Raw genomic sequence first — 26160 nt, 5'->3', positions numbered from 1 at the left:
AAGCTCTGGAACAGGTAGAAACCAACCAGGGAAGCAGCTATGGAAAGTGTTTCCGGCGAAGAAACAGTATGTGCAAAACCCTGAGGATTAAACAAGAAATATCCATTTCATTCATTTCCTCTGAATATATATATCGCATCTCAAATACTTTTGAAGCGATGCCCAGAGTTTATTTTGCTTTTATTGTTTATATAAATTATAATTTTAATTACTGTGGCTACATTCAGTGAAGTGAAGTCGCTCAGTCGTGTCCGACTCTTTGCGACCCCATGGACTGTAGTCTACCAAGTTCCTCCGTCCATGGGATTCTCCAGGCAAGAATACTGGAGTGAGTTGCCATTTCCTTCTTCAGATCTTCCCGACCCAGGGATTGAACCCAGGTCTCCCGCATTGTAGGCAGATGCTTTACCGTCTGAGCCACAACCTATGTGCAATTAGAATAAAAAAATTAGTCTTCAGCAAAATCGCAGTTTCAGGCTGTCATCGGCGCGCCGCGTAAAGCGTTTCGTCGTGACGTAGGAGCCTGACCGTCCCGCCTCCCACAGACGTATCACACGGTCTCAGCCATTCACAGTGTCGAGCACTCAAATTGACATCACCCATCACCAATTGCAGGACACCCGCTACCCGTCAATGACAGGCCACCGTGAGGAAACCCTGCCCTCCGTTCGCATATCAATAGGGGAGCCATGGAAGGAATGGAAGCTTAGGTTCTCGCGATGACGCTCCCGGCGCTCCTCTCTTCCCGAGTAGGTCCGTCACGTGACGCGGCATCACCCAATCACCGTGTGGGCCGCGGGGGTCGCCGCGGTTCCCGCCAAATACGAGCGCGGCGGCCGCGGCAGCAGCGGCGCGGGCGGGAGGGCGAGCAGCAGTGGCCGCCTGAGCTGAGCCCGCTCCTCCGCCGCCTGAGGGGAACTCGAGACGTCGCCCTCGCAATGCTGGAGGAGCCGGAGTGCGGGGCGCCGGGCGCCCGGGGAGAGGCCGCAGGTCGGTTCCAGTCCGCGCTGAGGGAAAGGGGGGTCGCGGCGCGCGGCCTGTGTGGGCCGAAGCGGCGGCTGGGGGCGGACTGGCCTCCTGGCCTGGGCCCACGGCTCTGCATCTGGCGTTCGGTCCGTGGAGCCGTTACGACCCCGGGGAAGGGCCTTGCAACCCGAAGGGCACCTCTTTGACGTTATTGTTGCAGCCGCGACCATTTTTTTTTTTCCGGCGCTTTTACGTCAGTTCGTCCTTTCAGAGCGCTTTGCGGTGACGGGTGTGTGTGTAGCCCGGAGGGGAAACTGAGACCCAAACAGGCGAAAGGGCCGGATTTGTTGGTTACCGAGTGCGTTTGTGTCCCCCGGACAAGTTGGACCCTGCAGCGGCGCTATGGGCCGGATGTGGAAACTGAGGCCCGGGGTTCCACGGGGTCGGGGGACCGGAACAGCCCCGTCTAAGGGTCAGGGCCAGCCCAGGTGAGAGGCCCGGGTGGTAGGGGTCCCGGGTTCTTGATGCCGCCGGATATGCAGGAAGACCGATCTTTCTCCTTCCTGTGTCTTGGGAGGGGGCTTTCTGGCGCCTGGCGGGCCCCTTACATGGGGTGGCGAACTGAGGAGGACCAGACGGCTTGTATCCCCTACTCCACTCCCATTTTGCCCCCAGGACTTGGCGCAGTGCTTGACACATAGTAGGTGCCTAGTAATTAAGTGTCGGTAGGGACATCCGCTAATCTAGTTCAGAATTTCTCAGCCTCAGCACTATTGACACTGGGGGGCATTCTGTGCACTGTAGCAGCATCTCTGTCCTCCACCCATAAGATCTCAGTAGCAAGCCCTTCTCATCTGGGACAACCAAAAATGTATCCACTGTCAAGGTGCCCCCTAGTTAATAAGCACTGTGCTGTTTCCAGACTTTGGGATTTCAAAGAGACAGAATTCATATGAAGTTGGGGCTGATTGTCATGGACAGTCATTAGACCCAGTATGGATGTTTAAGAAGTTTACAAAGCACCTTCTGTTATTATGATCAGGCTATCCTAAAAGGGAAGGATGTTTTAATGCCAGATAAAATTAGAAGGGATATAGTCTCAGAATAAAAAGCAGTGGTAAGGTTGTACAGAAATGTTTGTTAATTGCACCTATACCTTTGAATAGACTGAGTCCCTGGATGGGATCCCTTTTATGTTGACCCGAAGTCACCTCTGTTCTGCTTGCATCAAAGCTCGTGACTCAGGGTCATGCCAATAAATCCTTGTGATTGTCTGAAAATTAAGTGGCTAAAGATTGTGTATCCTTCAATGGGGGCGGGGAGGAGTTCATGTTTTTGAGAGCTGAAAACTTGGGAATAATACTATCTTGCAATGGGAAGAAAGGAAATGTCTTCTGGGTACTTTTCTTGTATTCCTAGCTTGGAAGCGGGTAGAGTAGGTTCATCTATGGGCAGTTGAGTTTTTTTAGAAAGCCAGGATCTGATTTTTAAAAATACTTACTCGTATGTATCTTAAAAAAAAAAGAATGTAGGTTAGCCAAAATAACTAGACTTTTCCAAGCCAGATCTAGCACATGTCAGCTTCTCAACTTATTCTAGCCATTTGAAGATATTTATTCAAGGACTTAGTTCTGTTTATGGTCATTTCTGTACCAGTTTTGATACTGTTATGCCTTTGTGTATGTGTGTGTGTGTATTTCTTTCCCTCCTGTGCAGGAAAATATCCTCCCTATCATTTCTTGACTGTGCTTCAGCTCCAACTTGGCAGATTCAAGATGATTTAAGTTGTATCACCTTTTATAAACCCTATTTTAAGAGAAAATAAGCCCTATACCAATTGTACAGATTTGTTGGTGGGGAGAGGTTGGATTGGAGGAGCATGTTCGGGCTCCTTTTATGGTAAAATCAGCTGATACAATGTTTTCTCTCATCTGTAGTTTCCTTACTTGATTTCCTACTACCTGCCAGGCCCTGAGCCCATGTGTGGAACAAGTCTGTGTACTGTCACAAAGCTGGTGTTCTGATGGGCGGGAGAGACAGAAACACAAAAGTCTCAGGTGTGCTAAGCGCTCAAGGGAAATAAGACAAGAAGATGTGACAGCATTCAGGGTAGAATTTCTTAATCTACTGACATTTGAGATCAGATAATTCTCTGTGGTGGGGAGCAGTCCTATGCATTGTGAGATATTTAGCAGTGTTCCTATCCCTTCCCCACTTGATGCTGGCAATGCACTCTCTCCAGTCAGGACAACCAAAAACGTCCTTTGTTGTTGCTCAGTTGTGTCTGACTCTTTGCGACCCCATGGACTGTAGCCTGCCAGGCTCCTCTGTCCATGGAATTTCCCAGGCAAAAATACTGGGGTGGGTTGTCATTTCCTTCTCCCGGGGATCTTCCTGACCCAGGGATCGAACCTGTGTCCCCTGCATTGGCAGGCAAATTCTTTACTACTGAGCCACCAGGGAAGCCCAAGGATGGGGGTGGGAGTACCCAGATCAGCCCCATTGGACGACCACTTTGTATAGTAGGTACTGTATTTTCTGCTCCGTTGTTTCCAGCACTTAATAACATATCCTTTGACATTCATTCACAGCCATGGATTGCAAAGACAGGCCAGCTTTTCCAGTCAAGAAGTTAATACAAGGTAACTCTGGGAATGGGTTAAATATTTGCTCCTAGCTTATGTCCTTCATTGTTTTCTCAATTATTATATTTTTCATTTCCCTTGAGCAGAGGCAGGCCATCTCCTGGGGTTCTCATCAGAAGCATCAAAGGGGTGGAGGGGAGAAGACAGTTGCATCTTACATTTGGAAGCTGGGAAACCCATTTCACTGCGTGCCGTTCCCAGGACCAAATGCAGAGGTTGCTGCTTTTACAGCTGGATTCCAGCATATTGACTTTGTAATGTTTTCTCATGGAGGAAAAATATACTGTATATTCTATATACCACAGAGCAGGGGTACCCAACCTCTGGGATCTAGTGCCTGATGATCTGAGATGGAACTGATGTAATAATAATAAAGTGCACTATAAATGTAACTGTCCCCCCATCCTCTGCTGCTGCTGCTAAGTTGCTTCAGTCGTGTCCAACTCTGTGCGACCCCATAGACGGCAGCCCACCAGGCTCCCTGTCCCTGGGACTCTCCAGGCAAGAACATTGGAGTGGGTTGCCATTTCCTTCTCCAGTGCACCAAAGTGAAAAGTGAAAGTGAAGTTGCACAGTTGTGTCGGACTCTTTGCGACCCCAAGGACTGCAGCCTACCAGGCTCCTCCGTCCATGGGATTTTCCAGGCAAGAGTACTGGAGTGGGGTGCCATTGCCTTCTCCGCCACCCACCCTCAGTCCATGGCAAAATTGTCTTCCACGAAACCTGGTCCTGGTGCTAAAAAGGCTAGGGACCACAGCTGGAGAGAGTTTCACAGGCATCCTAGCCTCTGCTCCCAAGCTGTCAAAGCCAATAACATCTCTTGATGTTGCCAGATGTCCCCTGGCAGCACAGCTGTCCCTGGTTAAACACCTTTTTACAGGAAGTGTCTCAAAATCCTTTCATGAAAAAGGGAGGAATGAATTTACCCTTAGGTGAGATTAGTGGCTGGACTATATAAAAAAGGATGGTTTTTGGTTTTCAAAGCTTGGTTATCTGGTTCCTCTGTAGCAGCTGGCCTTCTGTCATGACTGACAGCAAGGTTGGTGTTGGTAGGAGTTGTATGAAGGGCAGCCGCCTTCCAAGGTTAAAGGATTAGGGGCAAACCGCAGAATCCGAGGGCATGATCATCTTATAAATGAAGCCAGAACAGGTTTATGTGTTTGGTCTACATTAGAAAGTAGTTAATAAGATGTTTGGGTGTTTGAGTACAGGCAGACTCTGTAAGAAAGTCACCCATCTGCATTTCCTGTCTTCCATGTGCCTCTCTCTTAGAACCATCCAGAAGGTTGACATGCAGTGGGAGGATACTTGTTTCACTGGCAAGAAAAGCTCTAACAGTCGGAGTGCTAGGGGCAGAACAAAATCTTAACTGTAAATGGATCTGTCTCTTTAGCTTTTGGAACCAGATACACTTATCTTCAAATGGAATTTCCACCCATAATAAATAACTTTAGAATTTGAACTGGATCTCAAAGAGATCAGAAAATGTCTTCTTCGAAAGTCTTGCAAAACCCCTGCTCTAAAAGTTTGTTGGTGTTTGGGGATTTTGTTTGTTTTCCATTTCTTTTTTTGTTCATTTGTTTTTGCTTTTAATTAGGTTGTTGGAAAAGTCCATAATGAAAAGACTTGTTGTTTAGTCATTAAATTGTGTCCAGCTCTTTGCAACCCTATGGACTGCAGCATGCCTGGCTTCCCTGTCCTTCATTATCTCTTGGAGTTTGCTCAAACTCATATCCAATGAAAAGATAATCCCTTTTTAAACTTTAGATATCCTCCCTATCCTCAAGTACATCAAGGTTGTTCATTTTTTGAGAACATAGAATGTTAAAGTATTGATTGTCACTCTTCACACTATCACTTAAAAGAGGTCCTCCTTGTCTTCTGGTTTCAGCCCGACTGCCATTCAAGCGCCTGAATCTTGTCCCCAAGGAGAAAATTGACGATGGCTTGGACGACACAAGGGGGTCTCGGGCTGGCCCTGTGCAGACTCAACTCCACAACTTAGAAACCTCTTTGGACCACTTGGAGAACTGTCACATGGGTTCCGACATAGATTTTAGACCAAAACTTGTCAATGGGAAGGGACCCTTAGATAACTTTTTAAGAAGTCAAGTTGAAACCAGTATTGGCCAGGCTGTGGTCATAATTGATTTGACAGAGGACTCGAGCAACCCCCCGGACAACATGGTGGGCCACAATAAACTGAATTCTGCCGCCTCCTCCGCTCAGAAGAACATAAATGGAGTCCCAGACAAAGCTGGAGATGACAGGGGGCTGCCAAAGGCCAGGCAGAAGGATGAGCTGGCAAGTCCCGAAGAGGCCCTTTCAGAAGTTCCGTGCAAGACAGAGGCAGGGGGTGCTGACTCAGGGGGTGCAGACAGGAGGGGACTCACACAGAGGGGCTCACCCCAAAACTGTCCCAAGCTGACTGGTGACCTGAGCATGTGGTCTGAGAAGGACCGGGGTGGCTGGAGTGAAGCCGGGGGCATCCTGTTCAAGGGGAAGATGCCCGTGGTCGTCTTGCAGGATATCCTGGCCCTCAGACCGCCGGCCAGGTCTCCTCCCGCCACTCCTCCCAGCCAGGCTGTGCCTTCTGAGAGCGAGACACCGGAGTCCAGCCCAGAAGAGGACTTGGCGCTGAGCCACTCGTCCTTGAGCTCTTCCTCTCCCACCAGCTCCCCCGAGGGGCAGTCTGTGCCCACAAAGCTGCATACAGGCCCCAGCCCCTTCCCTGCCTCCACACCCGTCTGCAGAGTGAGTACCTTCCCCGAGTCAGTGCTGCCTGAACCTAGAGGCTTCCATCCAGCCCCTCACTCTTCACTCAGGGATCCTATGTTGCCCAGCTGGCTAGTGGCTGAGTGAGTGTGGCCACAGATGAGCTCTTGTGATCTGGGCAGGTCCAGTGCAGAATTCTTTCTGATACCGAGAGCCATTGAATTGTTAATTTTTGTGCATACTGCGATGTGCACCAGTGTGTGTGTCCGTGCCTTCCTGGTAGCCTTGTTCACACTTAAATAATGGTGCTGGTCACCTTAGCCACACTAGTGACTAATGGCTGTGATCCTCAAGTTAGCCTATATATATACACACACACACACACACACACACACACATTTTTCTAGATGTTTATTTGGTTGCACTGGGTTTTAGTTGCAGCATATAGGGTCTTGGATCTTTGTTGTGGCATGCAGGATCTGTAGTTGCAGCATGTGGACTCTTAGTTGCGGGATGTGGGATCTAGTTTCCTGACTAGAGATCAGACCTGGGTCCTTATGCATTGGGAGTGCAGAGTCTCGGCTCCTGGACCACCAGGGAAGTCCTTCAGGTCAGCCTTTAACTTCAGCTCCAGGCACTCCTATTCCAACACAGGAGTCATACAGTCACTGCTGGTAAGCACTCAGCGTTGGTGACGAGACCCAAAGACGGCAGGAAGAAAAAAATGGGGCATCCTGAAGGGTCAGCTCTCGTGACCGCCTGTCTTAAAACCTCACCTGGAGAAGTGAGAACAGAAAAGACCTGGCTCCGTGTTTAAGGCCCCAGGCAGGTGGCTTTGGAAATTTCTGTTTCCATTATTGGCTTCCAAAGGACATAATGGCAAATGTCTCTATTCTCACCTGTCCTTGAGGTCCTATGGGTAAAACTGAATCAACTAGTCAAGAATCACAAAGCATATTTCACAGTATCTGTGATTTGAGGGTTTTGTAGCACTTGTATGTGTTCATATCGGGTTTTCACATAAGATGGGTTCCTGGGGCGAGTCGTTTTATTTTCTACTGTACCTGCTTCATTTGACCATAAACCGCCTACTTTGATCTCCCAGGGAGATTGGAGGATGGGGAAAGTGGCTTCCTCTTTAGGTTCACAATATATCTATCAAGTCCAGGGTCTTCTTTTTTCCTTCTGAGTTTCTAGATGTGTCAGACTGAGATACTCAGCTTTTAAATTCCCATCTGAGCCATCACCCAGACTCTTAAGAACCTGAGTTTGGGTCCCGTGCCATCAGCCATCTTGTTCTGTTTTGACCCTCCAGTCACACAGAATCCTTGCTGCTTCTGCTTTGTACAACTACTTTGTCACATGACTGGTAACAGCCAGTGAGCCCAGAGAACAGGACATGTACACATTTTCATTTTCCTTCATAGCTTTGTTTTTTAAGTTTTTTTAATGTGCATAGCATGGTCCCAGGACTGGGAGGCCACGCTTTTGGGGCTTGTCACAAAGCAGTGCTACTTCCTGTGCACTTGCCTAAATGCTGAGCGCATGAACCAGGTGTGCTGAGTTTACCAAAGCCTGCGTCTGAGACCCTGATCTGACTCCATACACAGGCTTGGGGTTTTAGATGTTGTAGAAGACAGTGTTATCACTCAGCTTTGCAAACAGTTCATGCTGCAGGTGGTGAGGCCTTCAGCCCTCCCCACCAGCCTGTGGCACAGAATTGCCCCAGTCACCCGCAGCATGGGATAGAGCCCCCTGATGCTGGGTGACACCATACGTGTGAGAGTGAAATGGAGTGACCACCGGGAGATGCCCGAGGGCCTTGCACACTCAGTTTCTGGTTTATCTCCTCACTTTCAGGAGTGCTGGATTTCCTGAGTGGTTGATTTTTGTGGTTGGTACCTAACATTAACAAGTTTCCCTGCTGTGGGCCCAGGTTCTTCCTGACCCCTGTTACTGTGGGGAATTCTTTTCTTTTTCCATTTTCTCTCTGCCTTCTCTTCTCCACATTGTAGGCAGAAGCTTGCTGAAGGCTTGCAGATTGTTTCTTATTCCCATGTCATGTGTGTGGTTTTTATTGGGCTCAGTTTATCCTGGACTTAATATCATAAATCTGCATTGGGAACCCCCAAACATTAGCTGGTCCATGTGTGCGTGCATGTGTGGCCAAGGGGGAGATCCAGCTCGTTAACATGCAGATCATGCCGTCCCTTCATCTAGAGAGCCTGACTTTGAAAAAACACTTAGGAACACCTTTTCTAGATAACCCCAGGTCTCTTGACTAGCCAAAGCATGGCTGTTTGGCCTCAGAGCTTTTACCACCTGAGACAGAGCTGTTTCTCCAATTTGTTTGCAGCGACATATGTGATTAGTCCACGTTATTGTTGACTCAGATGTTTGTTCCCTAAAGGGTTGTGTGGATACAGTGGTGTTACCGGAATCTACGCCTTGCCTCTGTACAGTTGCTGGAACTCTTTAAATTATATTAAATTATGGTAATTTAAATTATACAAGTATTAAATGCTCTGTTTTTTTTTAAAAAAGTATCACTGAACCGTCAGAGCCCCTTCTGGCTTTTTCCTGTCCCCCAGGTTGCCACTATAGTTGTCTTACATTGCTCTGTGTGGTGTGTATGTGAAGGATCCCTGGGAATATACAGTATCATTTTGTTACCTTACATGAGCCATATACTGTCAGTATGTTTCTTTTTTATTCCAGGGTATGTTTAACTGTATTTTACACTGGGATGGGAAGATGTATGTCTTTTTAACTGCTATACTGTATGCAGATGGTGCCATGGTATGGATAAACTGCAGTTTGCACAGTCATTCTCATTGACGGATATTTCTTTTTTTTTTTTTTAAGTATTTATCCGACCGCACTGGGTCTTAGTTGCAGCCCGATGGATTTTCCAGTTATCTTCATTGTGGCATGTGGGATCTTTAGTTGTGGCACGAGAATGATTAGTTGCAGCATGCGGGATCTGACCAGGGATCAGATCCCAGGCTCCCTATATTTGGAGCCCTGAGTCTTAGCCACTGGACCACCAGGGGAGTCCCAACAGATATTTCTATCGTCTCTTGACTCTCAGCCTTGATGGAATGTAATTGTCCTGAGCTTCCCTGGGTGGTTGTTCAGAAGTGCAGGCTCACAGGACTGGTCATGTCAGTGTCTGCATGCTGACAGTCCCCCACGCCTGGGGTACTTAGAGTTGTGTCTCCCCTCCGCTTGCTCTCTTTCCCCTGCTGTCAAGGTACTAGCTGCTGTGGGGCCTCCCTCCTTACCTCGCTGCTCCTCCCACCTGCTCTGGACTTAGAAGTTAGATCTCCTTCTGTATCACACCAGACAGAGGGGGCTCTGGAGTTCTCCCGAATACAGTGCAGGAATTTTACTGCACGGATGTGGTTATATATGTTTTGACTCTTGGGTAGTTGATGTATCTGTTTTAACCTCATACTAGAATCTTGGGTCTTTCTTTTGGTAGCTGAGTTCCAGATAGGGCTTCCCTGGTGTATCAGGAGGTAAAAGAACCCACCTGCCAATGCAGGAGATACAGGTTCAATACCTGGGTGGGAAAGATCCCCTGGAGAAGGGAATGGCTACCCACTCCAGTATTCTTGCCTGGAGAATTCCATGGATGGATGAGCCTGGCGGCCTACAGTCCATGGGGTTGCATAGATTTGGACACGACTGAGTTGCTAAACACTAACACTTTCCAAGTAAGTAAAATGTGTGGCCTGTATTTTGAAAGAGTTCTATAAATATTTAGGCCAAATGTCAAGAAGAAAAAGTTATAGCTGTTCAGTAAGGTTTATCCAAATGTATGGTAAAGCAGAAGAAATATTAGTTTTAAGTTAAATTGCATTTGCTGTGATTATTGGATATCATGATGCCAGCTCCTGGTAGTCATGTGAACTCTTTTATTCCTGGACTCACAACACAGGGTAAGATTTGGAAGGGTCCTGATTCTGCAGCTGAATCTCAGCAAGTATGGGCGAGACCCAGCACGTCTTCCTCCGAAAAAGCCCTGGTACAGCAGGGTGTGGCAGTCACGTTTGGTGCTGTATTCTTTGAATACAAAGGACAGTGGCATAGATACAGCACCTTCCAAACCCTGCTACCTTCTCCTTTGTTGTGGCGGTGAAGTCCGCACGTTTGACAGGCACAGTGGATGCTGGAGAAGTGGATGCTTTTTCTTAAGTGCTTGGTTAGACAGCTTTGGTGTTTCTGAGGGCACCTGGCTTAGGTGGGGTTGAGCACTCTGCCAGTCACGTGGCTTTCACATGGCCAGGCTCAGCCCTCTGCTGAGGGAAGTCTTGGTCCAGAAAGGACTCATTGTGTCCCGAGTAAGAAAGATATCTTATCTGTATGTGTTAATCTGTAGGAAGTCTTAAGGCCAGGCTTTCCTGCCCTAAGAGAGAAAGCACTGTTTTTGTGTAGTTTTGTTGGTATGTCAGTTTCGAGAGAGATGGGCTTTTGATCTTTCATCTTGTCTCATTAATTGGCTGCGTAAGATGAGCCCGGGGAGGGTGGGTATTTCTTTCCAGTCCAAATTCTCCCCATTGCTTGTCCAGTAAATGGTGCGATTGCCAGGATACCCTGCTCTGGAGGGAGCTTAGACCACTAGCCTGGACTTCTTGTGTGTATTCCTGCTGCTGCTGCTGCTGAGTTGCTTCAGTCATGTCTGACTCCGTGCGACCCCATAGAGCCATTTTGCCAGCATGGTGAGGGAGCCCAGCCACGTGTCTTGGTCTCTCCTTGCAGCCCAGGCATAGAATGCAGCAGGGCGATTGAGAACACTCTGCTCTAGAACATAGGGGTTCTGGACTGGATGACCACTTCTGGCCAGCTGACTCTTTATCCTGAACATTCACGCCATGTTCTAAGAGGCAAAGCCTCACTGGGCAAAGAGAACAAGTTTGTGGCCCACGGGAATACAAGCCCACACACGTCTTGCTTGAGTCCCATGGTATTGATTTGTAGACACGACAGGCAAACCCTCTGAGCTAGTGTGGATCTGGTTTCAACTTCCCCTGCAATAAAGTGCATGTCACAGTAAAGCAAGTCACGTGGCTCTGTTGGTTGCCCAGTGCATGTAAAAGTTATGTTCACACTATGCTGTGTGCAGTAGCATTATATCTTAAAGAAGTACATACCTTAATTAAAAAAATACTTAACTGTGAAACTTCCCTGGTGATGCAGTGGTGAAGACTTTGCTCTCCCACTGCAGGGGAAGTGGGTTCAATCCCTGGTCAGGGAACCAGGATCCCACATGCTGCACAGTGTGGCCAGAAAAAAAAACTTCACTGGAAAAACTGCCATGGTCTGAGCCCTCAGTGAGGCGTGGTCTTTGCAATAGTAACATCGAGGATCACTGAGCACTGATCAGCATACCACGTATAACAATGAAATGTGTGAAACTTGAGGATTACCAGCATGTGACACAGAGACGCAAAGGGAGCGAATGCTGTTGGGAAAATGGTGTTGATAAGACTTGCCCAATGCAGAGTTGCCACAAACCTTCAATTTTTTTTTTTTTAAACGTGTTATTTTGGAATCAAAAGAAAGCAAGGTGTGCCTGGAGTCACAGAAAACCTCCACTGCCAGCCTTCCTGGGAAAAAGTAGAAGGGGCAGCCGTGCAGGGCCGGGTGTCTGCAGGACTCAGGACTCGGCCTCCGCAGTTGCTTATAGGCCTGCTGCTCTGTGTCTCCCCAATGCCAAGGCCCTGCCTGTGGCTCTTGATACCAAACCTGGCCTCCGTTTTGGTCATCTGCCTTCCGGCCTCCCTTAATATCTCCACAAGTACACTTACGTGCTTTCATTGGAGCTTATGACCCAACCAAGACCTTCTGGTTTTGTTTGCTGGAACCGTCACCCAGAAAGGTTTCCATTGTTGTTTTGCAGAGTGTTGACTACCCCCCCCCACCCCCCGCCCCGATCTCCCCTCAAGGACAGTTCAGTGTGTTAAACGTGTTAAAGTGATTGAAACGTTAAAGTGATTGAAACAACCCGTGTTCTCATTTCAGTGTCTTTCCTTTCAGATAACTAAGAAACTGGTCAGAGGCTCTGCAGAGAAGAACAAGATGAAACTGCAAAGGGTAAGGTTTGTTCCCTGAAGTAGCAAGTTTCCCAGCTGCACGCTTCGCAGTAAATGGGCAGCAAAGCCCTTTGCATGGCTCTTTTCCCTGCTCGTCCTGGGCAGCATTTCAATTCTTGCTTCATTTTACATACCTGGGCCTCATGTTTGTAGCTTGCATCACTCTGAGCTTTGCTGAATCCTAAGGTTTCACCTGTAGTCTTGTTTAAGCTTTTACTAGAATCAGTACTGTCATAATAGTTAGGCATCCCCATTGTAGGGTTTTGTCTTTTTTTCTGTTTTTCGGCTGAGCCACTTGGCATGTGGGATCTTAGTTCCTCGACCAAGGATTGAATCCATGCCCCCTGGGAGTCTTAGCCATTGGACCACGAGGGAAGTCTCCCCTATTGTAATGTAAAATCGCCTTAAAAAGAACCCAGTTCCTCTCCCTGTGCCCCATGCTCCTACAGGTAAATGGAAGTTACACCCTTTCTGAGGCGCTGTAATGAGGGCCCTTACACCAGATGGGTGATTACTATAAAGGGGTTCCCTATTGAGTCTTCTTTTATCTGAGGGGTCACATCGTTACACACAGCAGTGCAGGGGGACCTTCTTTCTTACTGAGTGAATTGCAAAGAAGGTCTTGGACTCCTCACCCGTCAGCACCAGCTCAGGGAAGGGGCACTCATGACAGTCGGCTGTGTGCTCATCAGGTGCTTCTTGTGCTGTCTACCTTATGGCCGCGTTCAATTTTTGTGTTTCGGGTTTGATGCCTTTAATGTTTTTTAAGTCTTTATTGAATTTGTTACAGTATTGGGGGTTTTGTTTTTTTTTGGCCGCAGAGGCATGTGTGATCTTAGCTCCCCAACCAGGGATTGAACCTTCACCCCCTTGGATTGGAAGCAGTCTTAACCACTGGACCACCAGGGAAGTGCTCCTGATGTCTTTTTGAAAGTTTATCTCATTTGTTGGAATTTCAGAACTAGGCACCTGCTTGGCAGGTGTGGCTGAAGAGGTCTGATTTATGCCTGATTCCAGAAGCCTCCTGTCCTTGCAGTTAGCAGCAAGGAGACACCCCCACCCCCCCCACTCTGCAATTGCTGCTGGTTTCCTCACCCTGTTACTTGATCAGTTACTCAAGCCCCTGCTCCAAGTGTCCCACGAGGACATTTGGCAAGGACATTCTCAGGCCTCTATCAGCGTGCCTCCATGGCTTTTGTGATAGGGAACAAAGGTTGATCAGGGCAGGGTGTTCTCTAGGGACAAAGGCACAATCATAGGCCCAGATGGAGAGCTGAGCTGTCAGGCTCCTGCCAAAGGTGGGAAGCCTATGATGATTCTTGCCCTGGAGAATTACCCAGTGCTGTGAGAAGGTAGGGCTTCCTCAGTGGCTCAGTGGACAAAGAATCTGCCTGCAGTGCAGGAGGAGACACAGGAGTTGGCGTGGTTGATCCCTGGGTTGGGAAGATCCCCTGGAGAAGGGAATGGCAACCCACTCCAGTATTCTTGCCTGGAGAATCCCATGGTCAGACGAGCCTGGTGGCATACCGTCCAGAGGGTCGAAAAGCCTCTGACATTACTGACCATGTTAGAAGGTACCACCCCTTCTGTCCTAGAGCTGAAATTTGTTCAGTGTGAATGTCACCTTATATAATAACTCAGTGCCCCAGGCCACATATAAATTCTTGGGAATGAGGAACCAATAAAATGAGATGTTCATGCTTCAGAGAAACCAGTGGTTTCCTCCTGCTGGTGTTGAGGAGGCCCAGGCATTGTCATGGATATCATGATGTCTTTTCTTATCTTCTGACCTTCTTCTCAGATCCTGAAAAATGTTTGTTTGGTTTTTTGAGAAATTGTTTTAAAAATAAAAAGTTTTCTTTTGAGAAATGGCTTTACAGATTAAAAAGGTTTTTTCGCTTATGTTTTTTAATGTGTTCTCGTCTGTTTCCCGCTGTTTTAAAACTTAACTCGTCAGGTTTCCCGGCCTTGCCTCATCCTGCTCTCCCATTTCAAGAGAAATAAAATAAACCCTGTTGTCTAGAATAGTTTTGGAGGGAATGGAAAGAAAATGTCTTTTGGCTCTGGCATGCCAGGATCTTAGTTCCCCGACCAGGGATGGAACCTGTGCCCCCTACAGTGAAAGCGCAGAGTACTAACCACTGAACCGCCAGGGAAGCCCCAGGAAAATGTTCTTGTTTTGAGGGCAGGGAGGCAAAACCTACAGGTGTTTTAAATGTGTCTTTATTTTACCACACTTTTTTGAGCCAATAAATGTTACTCCAGCCCAACAGCAGGTATCCCATGTAGGCAGCTGAGAAGGGCTTACTTCATTTTTTTTAATTAAGTAAAAGTTGACCCTCATTCCATACTTGAAAATGGTCTTAAACACATCTTATTGTTACTCGCCCACGAGTCCCTGTGGCAGCCGGCCAATCCTCGTGGCCTTTCTCAGGGCGGAAGGAGATGTAATGGACCAGATATTGCCTTCTCTGTGCATGTGTGGGCCAGCGGGCCTCGCACCTCCCCCTCTGCCTGCACACAGCCTGCCTTCCCCGGCGTCTGCCCACGGGGCTGAGCTGTGTGCCGTCTCTGTGCAGGATAAGGAGCGTCTGCGGAGGCAGCTGAAGCTCCGGGCCGAGAAGGAGGAGAAGGAGAAGCTGAGGGAGGAGGCCAAGAGGGCCAAGGAGGAGGCCAGGAAGAAGAGGGAGGAGGAGAAGGAGCTGAAGGAGAAGGAGCGGCGGGAGAAGCGAGAGAAGGAGAAGGCGGAGAAGCAGCGGCTCAAGGAGGAGAGACGCAAGGAGCGCCAGGAGGCTTTGGAGTGCGTGCCCCACCCCCTCCATCTGGGGTCCCACACCCTCTGCCCTGTCCCGCTGTCACGTAACCCCACCCCCTCCACGGGCATCAGCATGGGCCTGGGCCAGCAGGTGTCACTGAGTGTGATGTCTCGTAGGGCAAAGCTGGAGGAGAAGCGGAAAAAGGAAGAGGAGAAACGGTTGAGAGAAGAAGAAAAGGTAGAATGTGTTTCTAGATCGCGCACCTTCCTGTGTGTTTGAGAAGCAGGGCTTCTGCCTGATTGCTGCTGGATATTGCGTGTCCTCCCTGAGGTGGTGGTGGAGGCGGGTAGACAGGACTGACACTCCTGTAAGTAGGCTGGTTTGGGTGCCGGCCCAGCCCTTCCCGGCTGGCTGTCTCCTCCTCTGGTCCCTCTGCCCACAGGAGCAGCTCTAACCTTTGGAGTTGCCTGGTACCCATTTGTGGGTTTGGCGAACTTGCATTAAATTAATGCTTTCAACGTAAAAATGCTTGGAATTCAATTACAGGGGCTTTTGCATGCTTCAAGTTCTCTATTTTTTTCTCACCCTCATCTTCTCTTGCATTGCAGCGCATTAAAGCCGAGAAGGCCGAAATCACGAGGTTCTTCCAGAAACCAAAGACCCCACAGGCCCCCAAGGTGAGCAGCCTGCTTCCTCTGGCTTTAATATTGGTCTCTGTCAGGCTATACTGTTTGAAAAATAAAGAGGCATCTTCTGACCCGCTGGCTGTGCTTTCATCGAGAGGGACGTCTGCTGGCCTTGGGAGCTTTGATCTCCAGCAGAATCTGGAGGTTCAATTCTTACCATCCACTGTGCTCTCAGAAAGGCAAAAAGTGGCACGTTTGCTCAAACTACCAAGTGTTTATAGAGGTTGTGCTGGGATCCGTGAGGGAGAAAGACCAGTCTTCACCCTTAGGGGATGTCTGCTCAAGATAAGAGGCAGGATTGAGCATAAAACAACCTGTGGGGTTCATTCAGCACAGGATTCTGCTTCCTGTCACCTTCTAGACCAGGCTCTGCTGGTGAAAACCCCAGACCTCTGTCCCCTCCCTCCTCCATGCTCCAGAGGTGCAAGGGTGTCCTTCCAGGTCTTTCACTGAGCATTTCCCTCCCTCCTGTGTTTGTGTATTCATGTACCTAACAAATTATGAATTTATTGTTTACCGCTTTGCTGAGTTGCATCTTGGATTCTTGCCACATTTGCCCTTGTTCATTCTTTTTCATTGCTGCAGTACCATGTCATGATGTGGATGCATCATACTTTGTACCCCCTTGCCATTGATTTCTACCCCCACCTCCCAACAGTGCGTGGGTGTCTCACACTTCTCTGGATCTGACTGATGGGTGAAGAAAAACATATTTATTTCTCTTTATGTTTCTCCATGATTCTCGGTACAGTTGAACATCTCTTTGTGTTTGTTTATCATTTTATTTCTTTTTATTAATTTTATTTCTTTTTTTGCCAATTCCTCTTTTTTGTCAGGTTATTGCAGAATTGGCTTTCTTCTGATCTCTGGTTCTTTATATTATCTTGGTTTTTGTTCTTGGTGATGTGTCTCCTTTGACACTGGGTCCCATGTCTAGTGGCTCCTCCTCAACACTTGCTGTGCAGGTCCGTCACACAGTAGGCAACAGTGGTGCCATCACATCCCTTCTCCGTTTCAGACCCTGGCCGGTTCCTGTGGGAAGTTTGCCCCTTTCGAAATCAAAGAGCACATGGTCCTCGCCCCTCGATGCCGGACTGCCTTTGATCAAGACCTCTGTGACCAGCTTGACCAGCTCCTCCAGCAGCAGAGCAGCGAGTTCTCCTTCCTGCAAGATCTGAAAAGCCGGCGGCCGCTTAGGTCTGGGCCCACTGTGGTGTCTAACCGGAACACAGACCTCTCTAACAGGTTAGTTCTGAGGGAAGCTGCCGATTGCCCTTGGTGAAGTTGGAGAATCCTGAGTGGCCAAGCAGAGCCCTTGTCACTGCTGAGTCCCTTGGCCTTGACCGGTCAGCTCCCTCCCTGGCCTCAGACCCCGGATTCTACTGCTCCATCAGCTCTCTCCTGGCTTCACCTCCAAAGGCTCCCAGGTGCGGTGGCCTTGCAGAAAGTCTCAGCTCTGGAGTGCAGGCTGCCTCTCCTGGGTCCCCAGACTATGCGCCCCGCCCCCCGGATGGAGCTGACGTCTAGACCACTTGCCTGGAGGGTTGCTCCCCAGCTCTTGCCAATGTACTTGTTTTCACATGCCCACTTCTGTATATGCAGTGGGGCAGCAGCTTCCGTCTGGTTCCTCTCTCCTTCTCGCGCCATGTCCCTGGAGTAAACATTGGCCTGCTTTAGGGCTGCCCGTCTCTAGTGCCCACGACCTGCCACCCCAGGAGGAAGGATGTTGTGGTGGGCGAGTGCACCATGGAGGAGCCTTCTAAGCCAGGTTTTGTCTCCAGCGATGTGGTGATCGTGGAGAGCAGTAAAGTGGATGGTGTTCCTGAGCGGAGAAAGTTTGGCAGGATGAAGCTCCTGCAGTTCTCTGAGAACCACCGGCCAGCATACTGGGGCACGTGGAACAAGAAGACGACAGTCATCCGCCCAAGGGACCCCTGGGCCCAGGACAGGGTGAGTGTGTGGGCACTGCTCTGACCCCTGCGTATCCTTCTCAGCGTGGCCTTCTCCTGCGGCCCTGGGGCTCCCCAGAGTTCTAGCTTTTTAGCTCTGCCATTCCCTCCCGACCCTGGAGATGACAGTGACTGCTGTGTGTGTGCCCTCAGGACCTCCTTGACTACGAGGTGGACAGCGATGAGGAGTGGGAAGAGGAGGAGCCGGGAGAGTCCCTTTCCCACAGCGAAGGGGTGAGCATGGCAGGGGCCGGCAAGTTCCGGTGAGAGGGCTCCCTCGGACAGCATCTCAGCACCAGATTTATAGCTATTTCTTGGAAAACCTTGTTTAGTGACACCTGCCTGGTGTGGACGGGGAAGCTCCCAGATACCCCTGGGTGGGCCCGCCCGTCTCCTGCCACACCCGCTGCCTTACTCCGGGCCCCTTATCTGTGTTCTGCCTGGCCCTCCACCCCCACCAGAGTATAGTGGGCTGGTTAGAGGATCCTGGCTGATCCTCAGGGTGTCCGTAGAAATGACGCTTAGAGCACTGGAAAGCTGTTTGCTTTTAACGTGTTCACGGGTGAATTATAAGTAAAGCACATGTTTCCACACGTTATCATTGTGCTTTTTTCTCTCGAGGACGATGACGATGACGTGGGAGAGGATGAGGATGAGGATGATGGTTTCTTCGTGCCCCACGGGTACTTGTCTGAGGATGAAGGCGTGACCGAGGTGAGGGCTGGACAGGAGGTGATCAGCCCAGAGCTTGGTGGCTGCTGACCAGGGGGTGGTTGCGTAGGTCCTGGCCCACCCTGCAGCCGATTCCTTGTGGACCTTGCTCCTCAGAGGCTCAGCCTCACCCCCCAGCTTTCTCAGTTCTACTGGATGGTGGGACTTTTGAGGGAGTCGTTTCCAGAGCTCTGAAGGCCTGCCGGGTTGTGGGGAGACTGGTAGGTGTGACCCATCTCAGAGGCACACTTGGGGACCTTTGTCCTTCATACGTTTCCAACCAGAGAGGCAGATGGGTCTCGTCAGGCCCTGAGCATATCTGGCTTAGACACTGGCATCATTCTGAGGTGGGAGAGGTCCAGCATGGTGATTTCAGCTCCAGGATCACATGGTAAGCAGAGAACCCAGAGTGGTGCTAAGAAGTCTACTGAAGAGGTAATAAAAATAAATACCTGTGACTCTCCTGTGAGGGCTAGAAAGGCAGGTGCACCTAAGATACTTGAGGGTGAAGGTGCCAGTGATTCAGTCTGAAGACATTCTCTGCCTGTATTATCGCCAGTCAGGTGCCATCCACACTGGCCCTGAGTCTGTGAAGAGCTCTGCCTGCCTCCCATATGCTCTCTCTCTGTCCCAGAGGGGTGCACCAGGGTACTGGGGAGCAGGGATCCTGAGCAAGTGTCTGCGCTCTAACCTGCCAGGAATGTGCCGACCCGGAAAATCACAAGGTGCGCCAGAAACTGAAGGCCAAGGAGTGGGACGAGTTTCTGGCCAAGGGAAAGAGGTTCCGCATTCTCCAGCCTGTGAAGATCGGCTGCATCTGGGCGGCCGACAAGGACGGCGGTGCTGACCTGAAGGTGCTGCAACAGTTCACGGCCTGCCTGCTGGAGACTGTGCCCCCTGAGGAGGAGCAGACGCCCAAGGCCTCAAAGAGAGAGAAGAGGGACCAGCAGAGTGAGCACCAGCTCTGGGCAGGGGCAGGGCGGGAGACTCCCTCTGAGGGTGGCCAGGTAACTCACAAGTTCTTCAAAGAAACAGCCAGAGCCAGTGCTTGCTGAGGAGGTGTCCTTTCTGTGACTCATGAGAGCTGTACAAGGTGGCTGCTTCAGTCAGCCTGTTTCACTGATGGTCACACACATTCTTAGCTCTTCAGAGCTGGGAGGGCCACTCAGAATGGGTGTGTGAGGGCTTACTAAGAAAACAGACACAGGAGGTGAGGCCTGACAGTTTATTCCAACCAGTCCCGCCTCGTGAAGTGTGGACCTCCCAGAGTCTCTCCTGGAGCAGTTCCTGTGTTTAAATCCACCCCTAAGCAGCCACCTGCGCTAAACCTGTGATGGTGGTGGTAATTTTGCGATGTCAGTCAAATCACTGCTCTGTGTCAGTTACATCTCAGTAAGCCAGGAGGAAAACAAGGCCACCCAGAGCAGACTGTGTCTCAGCCTCCCGGGGGCTGTGTTCATTCCGTCTCCCCCTGCTCCCTCTCCCCACCAGTCCTGGCCCAGCTGCTCCCGCTGCTGCACGGGAACGTGAATGGGAGCAAGGTGATCATTCGGGAGTTCCAGGAGTGCTGCCGCCGAGGACTGCTCAGCAGGGACGCCGGCAGCCCGGAGGACAGTGCCGCCAGCCCCCCGAGCCCTGGCCCTGCCCGCCCGCAGACCCCTACCGCCAGCGAGGACGTGGCTGTGCCCTCCAAGGCCAGGCTCAAGCGGATTATTTCTGAGAACTCGGTGTATGAGAAGAGGCCCGACTTCAGGATGTGCTGGTACGTCCACCCACAGGTGCTGAAGAGCTTCGCCCAGGAGCACCTGCCTGTGCCCTGCCAGTGGAGTTATGTCACCGCAGTGCCCTCGGCCACCAGGGAGGACAGTGGCAGTGTCCCCGCCCCGGGGCCCGGCCAGGGTATGCCCGTCTCACTCAAGAGGAAGTCGGCGGGTAGCATGTGCATCACCCAGTTCATGAAAAAGCGCCGGCACGACGGGCAGGTGAGACCCCGCTGCGGCTTGTAGTTTGTAGCAAACCTTCCTTTTAGGGCATGTTTAGATTTATAACAAAACTGAGGTGACAGAACTGACCAAAATAGAGGCGTGGGTGTAGAGGTTTTTCCACCCACCAAGCACCCGCAGCAAAGCCTGCGTGGCTCTCACAGCTGATGAACCTACGTGGACGTACCCGTCACCCAGACTCCAAGGTTTACTGGGTGCACTCTGGCTTCTGTGCATCCCGTGGGTTTGAACAGATGTATGGTGATGTGTGTGGCTTCACAGTGTCACACAGCTGTGCCACTGCCTTCACGCCCACATTCTGCCTGTTGGTCCTTCCCTCCCTCTACCCTGGGCCGCCACTGGGCCTACTGCTCTCACTGGATTTTTCACTTAGTTGTGTGCCTTTATGCTTTCTTCCTGTCTTTTCATGGTTTGACAGCTCATTTCTTTTCAGTGCTGAATAATGTTCCGTGCAGCAGCTTCTGTTTAGTTAGTTTTTGTGTTCATTTAACACAGTTACTAAGCGCTTACTCCATACCAGGTACCCTGCTAGGCCTTGTAGACAGTGGTGAGCAAAACGCCATCAAAGCGGAGACAGACTGGAGTCCATGGTGGGAGCACCCATGTAACTATCCTGACAGCACATGGAGGAGGAAGCGTGTGGTCCCACATAGATAGGCCATGTATAGGGAGGGCCTCGCCTCACATGGAGGCAGGTGGGCTTCCTGAGAGTCGCTGGTCCCCAGAGCGAAGGCTCCCGCGCTGCCTGGACACACGGAGGCTGGGCCCCCACCTCAGCCTTGGTCCGTGTTTGATGTTTGTTTCTGTTACTGGCATGGCAAGGTGATGGGTTTAGTCTCCTGGCTACTATCACCAGAAGCCTGGTCTTAGTTGTGGGCACCAGTCCTCACTGAGGCCAGTATCTCACGTGGCTGAAGATCTTGGAGACTCGAGTTTACGTGGATGAGAGGATGTGGTGAGAGCTGGTGTCTCGCTCGCATCTGGGGCTCTCCTAGGGTGCTGTCGCTCCAGGAGGTACTGCTAGAGGCTGGGGGTGAGGGAGAAAAAAGGGAGGCCGTGTGTGCGCCCCATCCCCTACCCCTGCTCCTGCCACATGTGTGTGGGGGGGAGGATGGGCAGAGGGTTGGCTCCTGGAGTGATGCCCGCACACAGATGACGTCTTGGGTGCAATGGAAGCCTTCTTCCTGAATCATCACAGCAAGAGGGAGCCTGGGACAATTCTGTGCACTCATGGCGGCTGTTCCTGCCACTCCCCCACCCCGTCCCTGTCAGCTGTGGACATGGCTCAATACAGTAGCTCCCATCTGGTTAGGAGTCAGGGACCCAGCCCCACAGACAGTTCCCTCCTTGGGCCTGGACCCAGAACAGGCCCTCATGTGTTCAAGCTGTGATGAGCTGCGGAACTCCTTATGGTCAGCATCATCGTTAGCCAGACGGTCTCAGAAGGCTGCACATGTGATGCTCAGGTTGAAACCAGCTGGGGAGCCAGTGTGAATGTGGCCAGGGCTGGAAGGACCCTTTGGTGTCCTAATCCAGGCAGGGTTTGCGGGCTGCTGCCCTCATCAGGCCCCCACAGCCACCTTGCTGAGTCCCCTGTGCTCTTCTTCCCCTCTGACGGCGTCCACGCACGTGCTCGCAGTCTTTGTCTCTACGTACAGAAAGACGGGTTAGCCCTTATCACCTGTTTCCTCTTGCACTTGACGTGATTCTCTGCCCTTGGTGCTTTGTTGTTTACTGAGAAAAAGTGCTCCCCAATAAACTGGGGGCCCCTCTCCCCAGGTAAGAGGGGTTGGTCTATGAGAGGCAGTGACATGGGGCGTTTCATTTGATGACACCCATGAATAGCAGTCAGTGCTATTCAGCTTCTCCCCGTTCACTGGCCTCAAAGGGGCTCCGAGATGTGGCAGGATCTCACAGAGGGCCACATGTCCAGTGGTTCTGGGCGTGCTGGCCCCAGTGGTCCTGATTAAGTGGGTCTGAGAGTAGCTGCTAATGTCTGCACTTTGAACGCCCCTTTTTGGAGCTTCCCTGGCAGTCCAGTAGCTAATACTCCAAGCTTCCAATGCAGGAGGTGAGGGTTCAGTCCCTAGTCAGGAACTAGATCCCACATCCTCGCTTGTAACAGCGCTTGGTCCCCTGGGACCATGCAGGCCTCCGGACCGTAAACACATGGAAGTTTGTCTGCAGCAACAGGAAGTCCTGAGCTGGTGAGCACTGTGGTCCGGGGCCAGGCTGCTCCTGTCTCCTGCTGCTCCTGCCTGTTTGTGGCCTTGTCTTTGTGGTCACAGAACAGCTGCTGCACTGCCAGCCAGCGAGATGAGGATGGCCAAGCCTACCTGGGGAGGAGTCCCGTTTACCTGGAAGGAGGAGCAGACTCCACCTGTGTCTTTCTGACTGGAATGCTCTGACCCAGCCACCCAGCTGAAAGAGAGGCTGGGGCCATGAGACCTTGACCACCTCCAGCAGACTCCTTATGATTTGGGACAGGCAGGCGGGAAGAGAGCTCTGGGCGTGCACTGAGCAGGGCCTGCAAGGCAGAACACAGGAGCTGGGGAGCCTTCCTGAAGGCCGGGTTGGTGGCCTGGGAAAATGTGGATGGTGTGTATGAATATTTTAGATCGGGTTGGGATTTTTAATTTATGGGAATTTTAGAAGCTTTTCATTTAGAGTTCCAACTAGTGTTATACTTATGGGTTTACACAGTACCATGATCAAGTGAGATGAGCCGGCTGTTAGGGGCCACTTCTGCCCCAGAGAATGAATGAGTGAGTGTGTGTGTCCGTCCCCCGGGCAACTCAGCTCTTCAGCCTTGTTCTGTTTTCGCACAGGCAGGGGCTCCATCTGTCCTTTCCAGCCTCAGTGCTTGGTGGTGGTGACATGTCTTCCTAACTCCCAAGGCTGCATGGCCAGCTGTGTGCCCTCTGCCTGCGATAGCGACAGCAGCATGTCGGGCTGTCCCCCGGCTGCATATGCTGACAGCCCTCAGCCCAGCACGTGGGACCCCTCCTGGAGCCTCACCTTAGAAAGGCTTGAGACCCGTCATGTGCCTGTGGGGCTGTGGGCTACTGTTCCTCCCACAGAGGGCTTGTGGGCCCAGAGCAGTCATCCGTTTGCACTTGGCTCCCAGTGTGGAGGCCTGGGACCGGGAAGGCTAGAAGGAGACCCGCCCGTCCCCTTGCTCACCAGACCCAAGCCTGCATGGCTGGGGGGTGGAGAATGCACTGTCTGTGCTTCTGAAACAGGTGCCTGGAAGCTGCCCTGCACCTCCCAGCAGCGCCCATGGAGCTCTCCTGGAGCTTCTACACTAGAACTGAGGGGTCTGTGAGCATAAGCTGTCTGCCAGCCAGGCTGGGAACCGCAGGCACAGTGGACGGCCTCGCTGTACTGTTGTCCCTTTTCCAGGCAGACTTACAGAGTAGAAGGGCTCTAGGAGGGTGTTGAGCCCCTTGGAAGGGAGCCCAGCTCCACTGCCTCTGCCAACTCTTGTGCATGGGCAGTGTTTAGGATTGGTCCTGTTACTGCCTCGTTCTGTGTCTCTGTCCCCTCTGGTGGAAGCCAATGATAACAGCTCCTGACGCCCATTCTTGGGGTGCTGGTGGCATCCACATGGGCAGAACTGGGCAGAGTGAGCATCAGAGGAAAGAGTTCACAAGTGTTGGGCAGAGGGACCAGGCTATTGGACAGAGAAGAAAACACTGACCAACTAACTTCTTAGCCACCTACTTATTCCAGAAGATAATAATTCAGAGAAACCATGTGCTTTGTCCATCTCCTTTTCAAACCAAAGTAGAGGATCCCCCCCTCCCAATTCTAATTTGCAAACAATAATGCATTATTTTTCTAACAAGGTAAATAATTAGTTCATTTCAGAGTACTCCCAAGGTTTCCTTTGATCATAACTCTTGAGACACTAAGACTTCCCTGACTCAGACCTTAAAAGAATCTGCCTGCAATGCAGGACACCTGGGTTCAATCCCTTTGTGGGAAAGACCCTGGAGGAGGTCATGACTGCCCACTCCAGTATTCTTCCCTAGAGAATCTTATAGACAAAGGAGCCTTGTGGGCTCCAGTCCATAGGGTCTCAAAGAGTCGGACACGACTGAGCAACTAACACTTTGACTTTCATCAGACTCCTCAGATAGTGTCTCCTGGATGGGCAGAGAGGGGTCGGGTGTGCAGCAGTGGGTGGCAGGGGGGTCACACCGACCCTGTCTGCTGCTGCTGACACAGTGTGCCTTGTCTGTTCAGGTTGGCACTGGAGACCTGGACGACTTCCAGGCGGACACAGAGGAGGAGGACGACGACGAAGGCGACTGTGTGATCATGGACATCTCTGATGTTGGGGGTGAGCAGAGTACCACACCCTCCTCTTTTCCTTCAAGCCGGCCAGGAAGGGAAGGAGCAGTTAGTCACCCCCCAGCTCGCATCCTGTGAGTGATGGGGACTGAGGAAGAGGTCCTGAAAGGCGCCAGGCAGGCTGGTGTGATGGTGTGGGTGTCAGGCCTCCTGTCCTGGTCTGAAAGCTACATTCAGGAAACCAGAGACCCAAGGGTTGGTGAGGAGCTGTCAGGGAGGGAGGGTGTAGGGCCTCTGAACCATACTTCCCCAGGGCAGGGAGCCAGAGGCCAGCCAGCCTGAGGCCAGCCACTGAGCCTTGCTGCCTACTTTCCTCATCTTTACCACGGGCTTCCCCTGTCCTGGAGGGTCAAGTGCAAAGCCTGCTGGACAGGGCTGCAGAAACACACAGGCTCAGGGTGAACACAGCCGAAGCCCCAGTGAGAAGGCGATGGCTTGCCTGCCCTCCCCCAGAGTGGACCCAAGGCTGAAGCCCCTCCCTCTCTTGCCTTGCAGACATCCAGGCCCCATGCGGAACCACTTCTGGAGCTGGGGGCTCAGTGGGGATGGACACCAGTGAGAGCTTCGTGGCCCCCAGCTCGCTTCGCCTGTCCTGAGCGCCCAAGTGGCCCGTGTATGTATGTAGAATGGTTAGGGTATTCTCGATGCCTCTCAGATACTTGAAAGTCCTGACTCCTGTGTAAAGAGCACTTTGTCCTGCTTGGCAGACCTCCCTGGAGGTCTGGAAAGTTTTATATAGGATACTTGGTTAGTTCTTTTTGATATTTGTAAAAAATTTCCCCCCAAAGCTGCATATTAATCTGCCCTTTAATAAAGCATTATTGTGATGTGACCTGCATGGGGAGGGCCTAGTCGTGCCCTTTGGACTCTGGGCAGGCGCAGTGACGAGATGCTTGTGAATGAATTGAAGCCCCTCGGATGCGGTGTGGCACCCGGACCTGACGTGGACCTGTATAAACTATTGTCTACCCCGACCTGGCGTGTCTGTCGTCTCTTCCAACACGTGGTGTCTGTACCTGGTGTGTCCAGAGGCCAGTGCTCTGCTGTCCAGTGTCCACCCCCCAGTTCCCCACGCGTGGACCTGTGGCCTTTGTTTAAAGTTCAACGCTTCATACAAGTTCTGTCCCATCTCTTTGTTGTGTGCTGGGGCTCCTCGGCAAGTGCTTGTGCTGGTTAACCCCTCCTGCCCCTTGGCGGGTGGGCAGAGGGTGTTCCCAGCCTCGGGAGTGCTGAAGCTAGGAATTGTGGAGCCAGGCGCTGCACCTACTGGACCCT

At 51.2% G+C, this 26160-nt stretch overlaps 1 protein-coding gene across 1 annotated transcript; it reads left to right on the top strand.

Moving 5' to 3' along the window:
* The first annotated feature begins 696 nt into the window (after positions 1-696).
* On the top strand, positions 697-25972 carry CHAF1A (chromatin assembly factor 1 subunit A). Its single transcript, XM_070373901.1, has 15 exons — positions 697-990; positions 3558-3608; positions 5503-6365; positions 12369-12425; positions 15004-15224; positions 15357-15417; positions 15789-15857; positions 16885-17111; positions 17648-17816; positions 17969-18049; positions 18437-18529; positions 19225-19477; positions 20018-20508; positions 24778-24874; positions 25381-25972. Exons 1-15 carry the CDS (start codon positions 720-722, stop codon positions 25479-25481), a joined length of 3105 nt encoding a protein of 1034 aa, XP_070230002.1. The 5' UTR covers positions 697-719; the 3' UTR covers positions 25482-25972.
* The last annotated feature ends 188 nt before the right edge of the window (positions 25973-26160 follow it).

The sequence above is a fragment of the Bos mutus genome, chromosome 7, assembly GCF_027580195.1.
Source record: "Bos mutus isolate GX-2022 chromosome 7, NWIPB_WYAK_1.1, whole genome shotgun sequence".
Lineage (NCBI taxonomy): Eukaryota > Metazoa > Chordata > Mammalia > Artiodactyla > Bovidae > Bos > Bos mutus.
Note: the sequence above shows the minus strand (reverse complement) of the source record. Positions and strands in the feature narration are given on the sequence as shown.